Source organism: Lycium barbarum, chromosome 6, assembly GCF_019175385.1.
Source record: "Lycium barbarum isolate Lr01 chromosome 6, ASM1917538v2, whole genome shotgun sequence".
Taxonomy (NCBI): Eukaryota; Viridiplantae; Streptophyta; class Magnoliopsida; order Solanales; family Solanaceae; genus Lycium; species Lycium barbarum.
In genome coordinates, this window is record NC_083342.1 from 6,621,014 (window position 1) to 6,629,023 (window position 8,010).

Here is an 8,010-nt window from a genome sequence, read left to right on the forward strand (position 1 = left end):
ATGGTGAAATTTTATGTTTTTATTTTAAGAAAGCCCTTTTTTTCTTCAATTGAAGAAAACTTGTTACTGTATTTAGTTTGCTTGAAAGCATACACCCACTCTTGTTACCATAATTAGTTTGCTTTAGACCATATATGATACTCGAATATATATATATTTTTAAATCTATTGCATTTGGAGATCAGGAAGGGGAAGAGAGAAGGGATCGGAACTGTGAGAATTATATTGTATGTAAATTAATTATGTAAGAAATTCTCACCCAGACCATATCTATGTTTTGGCTTCTAAATTGAATGGCAAAGTGCTAGTATATATTTTTATTCTGAAACCCATTTTATAGAGATCTGAGTAACTCACATTTAGTATACAAAATAATAAGTACTTCTATTATAAAAAAACCTTAAGTGATTGAGTAACTCATACTTTGAAGCATATCCTTATTTTTCTTCAACACCCGAGTTACATGCGGTAAACTGAAAAATGAGACCGCCAAACCTTGTAGTGAGGTGGTAAGTATCCCCACATCCTTAATTAGAGGGTTTAGTTCTGGAGTCGCCTTTCACATGGAGCGTTTTATCCCCAAACTAGAACCTCCTGGCATATATTCGGATTGACCGGGCTCCAAAATGAGTACTGGCCATTGGGTGAGAAAAAAAAAATGAGACAAACAACAAGTACTTCATAATAACTATTGTGGTTTCTAAATTTCTATGTATACAATTTTGATTGCTGTTTTACAGTCATAAAAATGATGTATATTGCTGCATTATAGAAGGAAAAAAAAAGTAGTCAAAAGTTATAATGCTCCTACTCTATTGTCTTGTCAAAAGATAAATTTGTATACATGGAGAATTACTCCAAACATGTGAATGTGCTCTCAATATCTCTCTTGCTTTCTTCTTCAAATGAACTTCACAATCTGCTTGCATCACCATACAAATTTTTGACACTGCCCCTACTCTCAACATCTCCAATAAAACTTCATTTGTGGCTGAAAATTTGGAGATTAAACCAAGAATTTGAATTGCACTATCATCTATAGTTGAACTAATCCTCAATGTCCTCTTTGTGACCAATGCAATCCCAGCTGCATGTTCCAAGAATTTTGCCCTCCCGTCAGCCAAAACACACAAATGAGCCAATAGATAAAACACTAATTCACTAACCCTTTTCTCAGGGTTAGTTAATTCGAGATCTATGAGCTCGAATATAGCCCCTGATTCTACGATTTTCAACCTATTCCTTCCAAATGGACATGCACCTATTAGCACCTGCAGGCCCGCTTTCGTCGCCTGTTGTGATATGTAGTTTCTGCTATTTTTCCGTAACGTATGCAGTATCCCTTGAAAAAACTCGGGGTCTAATCCTGATAGAAGATTTGAACTCGAGGCTTCTATCACGTCCTTCAAGACCATCATTGCATGAGTCTTAATGATCAGGACGTGATAACTATTTTTCGTTTCGTCCTGCTTCAAAATCCATAAAATAGCTTGGACTAATTCATGATTATCCTTCACATGATGCTTGTCTCCATTTGATGGATTCCAAATCAAATGAAAAATCCTCAAAGCTTCTTCAAGGCCAGGAAGTAATAATTTCCCAATTTTGTAACTTCTCAAAATAAAGCCAACAATAGCCTTAAGTGCACCAACTTCCTCCATGCACTTCCCATTCTTCTCATTTTCACTAACCAAATCATCCATTTTCCTCAAAGCATCAACACAAAGCTGTTGATCATTATTACCATTATTATTCACCTGTCGGATTAATCGAAGAATATTCGATTTATTCATAGGATACTTTGGTGTTGGAATCCGGTCAACACCGTTAACTATGCACCATGCTTGTATTAATCGCCTTAGCATATGATTTGGAGTCAACAACTCCATATCTTTAGGCAATGGTTGCTTTGTCACCGGACACGTGGCGGTTACCACCTCTTCCTCAGCCGTTAACAACCACATCTCGATACTTTCCCGGTCATATGTTATTCCGGTAACCGTCGTAACCGGATCTTTCATGATTTGTAGTGATATGGGACATAAAAAATATTGTGGTATGTCTACTTCTTCCATATTTGTTTTTTCTTTGGCTACAAACTAAAATGAAGAACCTAAGTATATATATAGTGTGTGTGTGAGAGAAATAAAGATATGTTCTTTGTTTCTTTCTTTTTTGTTATTTTTGTTGGTGGTAAGAAAAAGCGGCTAATATATTTAATGCATGGAAGTTTGAATGAGAAAGCAAAAGGAGTAAGGAGAAGAAGAATGAAGACTATGACAATTCTAGATGCACTTTAATTATTTATTTGTACTTTTTAAATTATTAGTATTATTGTGAGTATTTTATTTTTTTCATTTGGACTGGTCAAAGGTTGAATGGGGCTAAGGAGGTGGTGGCTCAGTAAAACCCACGACAAAATTAAGCAATTTAAAAAGAGATATGAAAATCTCACATTTTTGTGTTGACTTTCTAATGGGGCTAAGGGGCCAAGACATGAAGAAAAAACAAAAAGCAAAAGGTAATCAATGGAGTGTTTGATTCGTTTTTTTTTTTTTTGGAATGACAATTTGAATTTTCTTAACCTATAATTCACGAAACATTGCATGCTTGTTTGAATTATAATTTTAATTTTTCTATAAGATTATTGCTTCAATTTCTAGTTCATTTTGGTTGTTCATACTGCGCCCGATACTCATTTTGGACTCTGATTAATTTCGGTTCGTGTTAAGAAAAATCACTTTGGAAGATCAAGCGTTTCTTACCAAAGACTATTCCATTTTCAAGGATCGACAAGGGCAAATATACCTCGACACGAGATAATTGAGTGGTGTCGTCGGACATTGTTTCATCAATAAATTTTTACTCAATTCGTCTATATATATATATAAGCAAAATTTAAAAAATGGGTATAAATATAAAAAGTAACGCCGTCGTTTTTTATTATAGTAATTTATTCATTCATTCACTTTTTTAATTGTATAAAATATCGCTTATAAAATTTTTTGCTTTTTAATTATATATAATATCGCTTATAAAAAATTTTGCTTTTTAATTATATATAATATCGCTTATAAAATTTTTTGCTTTTTAATTGTATATAATATCGCTTATAAAATTTTTTGCCTACGCCACTGGAACTCGAATTCAAAGTTTCTAATTAAAGATCAAGATATTATCCCGTCACAACCTTTGGTAATCGCTTTAGTTTCCATCTTCATGCACTTTGGTCCCTATCTGCTTTCCATGTATAAATCGTTTCATGTTGATGGGAATAATGTAAAGTTAATTTGAAGTTTGGCATATGAATCAATAAAGTAATTAATTTCGGCTTGACCCGCTGTAGTTGTTTTAGAGTCTATGTTTTTCTTCTTACCTTTTCTTCATCAAGATAGATCATGTTTTTCACCATTTTGTGACGTTACTTGTAGATTAATCCAACTGAGAATTTATGCATATAAATTGACATCATTAACATATACTCTTTATGTCCCAATTTATGCAGCATCCTTTCCGTTTTTATCCATTTCAAAAAGAATGTTACCTCTTTATAATTAGAAACAACTCAACTTTAAAATTTTCCTATTACCCTTAATGAAATGATTTACAGTCAGTCACACAAATGTCTAAGGTTTGTTTTAGATAACAAATTTCAAAAAAATTCATTTCTTTCTTAAACTTTGCGTTAAGTTAAATGGTGCCACATAAATTGGGACAAAGAGAGTACTAGTTAAACACGATTTTTAAAAGGTTAATTTTTTTTTTCTTTCAAAAACGTCAATATTATTACTCTATTTATATAAAGTAAAAGGTAAAAGGTAATCAATGGAGTGTTTGATTTGTTTTTGGATTTTTTTTTTTTGAAATTGGAATGACAATTTGAATTTGCTTAGCCTATAGTTCACGAAACATTGCATGCTTGTTTGAATTATAATTATAATTTTTCTATAAGATTATGGCTTCAATTTCTAGTTAATTTTGGTTGTTCATACGGTGTCCGGTACTCATTTTGAACTCAGATTAATTTCATTTCGTGTTAAAAAAATTCACTTTGGAAGATAAAGCATTTCTTACCAAAGACTATTCCATTTTCAAGGATCGACAAGGGCAAATATACCTTGACACAAGATAATTGAGTGGTGTCGTCGGACATCGTTTCGTCAATAAATTTTTACTTGATACGTGTATATATATATATATATATATAAGCAAAATTTAAAAAATGAGTATAAATATAAAAAGTAACGCCGTCGTTTGTTATTATAGTAATTTATTCATTCATTCACTTTTTCAATTGTATATAATATCGCTTACGAATTTTTTTGCTTACGCCACTGAAACTCGAATTCAAGATTTCTAATTAAATATCAAGATATTGTCCCGTCACAACCATTGGTAATAGCTTTATTTTCCATCTTCATGCACTGTGGTCCATATCTGCTGTCCATGTATAAATCGTTTCATGTTCATGGGAATAATGTAAAGTTAATTTGAAGTTTGGCATATGAATCAATAAAGTAATTAATTTCGGCTTGACCCGCTATGTTTTTCTTCTTACCTTTTCTTCATCAAGATAGATCGTGTTTTTCACCATTTTCTGATGTTACTTGTAGATTAATCCAACTTAGAATTTATGCATATAAATTGACATCATTAACATATACTCTCTATGTCCCAATTTATGTAGCATCCTTTCCGTTTTTGTCTATTTAAAAAAGAATGTCACCTCTTTATAATTAGAAACAACTCAACTTTAAAATTTTCCTATTACCCTTAATGAAATGATTTACAGTCACACAAATATCTAAGGTTTGTTTTAGACAACAAATTTAAAAAATCTTCCTTTCTTTCTTAAACTTTGTATTAAGTCAAATGGTGCCACATAAATTGGGACAAAGGAAGTACTAGTTAAACGTGATTTTTAAAAGGTTAATTTTTTTTTCTCTCGAAAACGTCAATATTATTGCTCTATTTATATAAAGTAAAAGGTAAAAGGTAATCTATAGAGTGTTTGATTTGTTTTTGGATTTTTTTATTTTTTTTTTGGAAATTGGAATGATAATTTGAATTTGCTTAACCTATAGTTCACGAAACATTGCATGCTTGTTTGAATTATAACTTTAATTTTTCTATAAGATTATTGCTTCAATTTCTAGTTCATTTTGGTTTTTCATTCGGTGTCCGGTATCCATTTTGGACTCTGATTAATTTAGATTCGTGTTGAAAAAATTCACTTTGGAAGATAAAACGCTTCTTACTAAAGACTATTCCATTTTCAAAGATCGACAAGTGCAAATATACCTTGCCACAAGATAATTGAGTGGTGTCGTCGGACATCGTTTCATCAATAAATTTTTACTCGATATGTGTATATATATAATAAGCAAAATTTAAAAAATGGGTATAAATATAAAAAGTAACGCCGTCGTTTGTTATTGTAGTAATTTATTCATTCATTCACTTTTTCTATTGTATATAATATCGCTTACGAAATTTTTTGCTTACGCCTCTGGAGCACGAATTCAAAATTCTAACTAAAGATCAAGATATTGTCCCGTCACAACATTTGGTAATCGCTTTAGTTTATATATTCACGCACTTTGGTCCCTATCTGCTTTCCAAGTATAAATCGTTTCATATTCATGTGACTAATGTAAAGTTAATTTGAAGTTTGGCATATATGAATAAAAAAAGTAATTAATTACAGCTTGACCCGCCGCAGTTGTTTTCGAGTCTATGTTTTTCTTACTTAACATGTTTTTCACCATTTTGTGAATATAATAAATTGACATCATTAACATATACACCCTGTGTCTCAATTTATGTGGCACTTTCCGTTTTTGTCTATCCCAAAAAGAATGTCATCTCTCTATAATTAGAAATAACTTAACTTTAAAATTCTCCTATTACCCCTAATGAAATGATTTACAGTCACACAAATGTCTAAGGTTTGTTTTGGACAACAAATTTCAAAAATCTTTCTTTCTTTCTTAAACTTTATGTTAAGTCAAATGGTGCCACATAAATTGAGACAAAGGGAGTACTAGTTAAACGTGATTTTTAAAAGATTAATTTTTTTCTCACTCGAAAACATCAATATTATTATTCTATTTATATAAAGGATTTCAAATGTGCAATATAAGAAATAATAGTATTTATAATCCAACTTGGAAAAACAATATTTCAAACGACTTCACATAGCTAGAGGAAATTGAGAACTAAGCTAAACTGCGAACAACTAAATTCAAAATTCTAGGAGTAAATTGTGTATTATAATTTACAATCACTAAAGAACTCATCAACTTCTAAATGTCTTCATATATGGTATCTATCTTCCATGAGACTTGCACATGCATATTTTCTTTTTGGGATTATTTGTACCATATTTCAGACAGTTAATTTTTTTTATTTTTTTTTTGAAAAAAAAGAACATTTTATGATAGTGTGAACACATTATCTTAGTATGTTTTGATTTACCAAATCGCTTCAAGAAGAAGATCCTGGTCGATTGGTTCTTTGTTAACTCGAAGAACCAGAATTGATGTGATTCTTCGAGTTAACAAAGAACCAATCGACCAGGATTTTCTTCCTGAAGCGATTTGGTGGACAAATTTCAAGAAACAGACGTATCTCAGGTTATATGTCTCGGAATTAGGTGATTGTAAAACGAGGTGAAAGATGACGATCTTAACTATGAAAATAACTGACGTGGTTATGATGTGTCATCAATGTCAAAGCAAGTGAGGAACACCTAGTGACAGAGGGGGTTTAAAATACAGTCATTGCGTCAAAAACATAAATTTGCGATTAAATAGTTTCTATAACATGTTTTTCATCCTGATTTACCTCAGCCTTGTGCGCTATATCCCTTCTTACGTGTGTGAGTATATATTCTAAGTCATAATTGTCATGACTGTGACTATTATTGACCAAATGAACTAGTGTGTATATCTTTTTAGGCTCCTGTGCAATTGGCTTTATTTAGCCGGGACTTGCGAGGGGTAAGGCCTCTACCAAAAAGCATATAACAACAATATCAAAAGGTAAGTGCTTATCGACATATAAACAACGATTTAGAATAAGACTTTCGTTGAGAGATCCATTAGTAAATTAGGCTGCCCCTCCTGCTAAAGAAAGAAATGCAGATTTAAGCGATTGATTAAAAAATAAATAAAAAAATCTTCACTTTATTTAGGATTAGACAATCGAATGAAGCGGTGCAAGACGACCTATAAATTTAATGAACAAGCTATTCATTTTTAGTCTTGTTGGATTATAGATATGTTAAGCACACAATTTATATGTTTAAAATAAGTGTCTTACGTAGCGAAAATGGTAAATTCGTTATTTATTTATCGTCGTAAAAGTGATGTCTAGAAGTTTCCAACCTTGAATTTGCTTCATAGAACAAACTAAATTGTTCTAATGTTTTTTTTCCTTTTGACCTTCAAACTCTCTACTTCTATGACCTATGTTATTTTTTAACCTTTTTTTTTCTTTTTCTTTTTTTTTTTTATCTCACCCGATATTTGGTATTTGCTTTTGGGTTCGACTAACTAATTTTGATTCGCATCGGAAAGTTCCACTTTAGAAGAGTAAATCGTTTCCTATCAAATATGACTCCATTTCCAGGGCTCAGACCCGAGATCTCTGGTTATACGGATAAAGAGTACTTACCACCCCATCAATTTGACGGTTCTTTTTCTTTCACTGATCGATCTCGCTTTCAACATTATTTATTTTTGTTTAATTTCCCTCGCTGCCCATGTCAAGTATCAACTCTAATGGGAGGTCCCCTTTTTTGTAATCTAAGAATAATTACCATTTTAATCCATACCCTATTAGTTCAAGTATTTGAATCATCTACAAGAACTTTAATCATTCAAGTATTTGAACTCTAGACCAAATGCATTTATGGTCCATCCATTAAAAAATAAAACAATTATAAAGAAGATCTTGAAGATCCTAAAGAGTGTAAAACAAGGGAACAAGATTTTTAGTAGACGTGAA

The 8,010-nt window shown here is 31.5% G+C and overlaps 1 protein-coding gene across 1 annotated transcript; it reads right to left on the bottom strand.

Annotated features, from left to right (window-relative positions):
* Nucleotides 1-678: 678 nt before the first annotated feature.
* On the bottom strand, nucleotides 679-2,178 carry LOC132600638 (E3 ubiquitin-protein ligase PUB24-like). Its single transcript, XM_060313939.1, has one exon. The coding sequence runs from the start codon at nucleotides 2,073-2,075 to the stop codon at nucleotides 813-815; it is 1,263 nt and encodes a 420-aa protein (XP_060169922.1). The 5' UTR covers nucleotides 2,076-2,178; the 3' UTR covers nucleotides 679-812.
* Nucleotides 2,179-8,010: the final 5,832 nt, after the last annotated feature.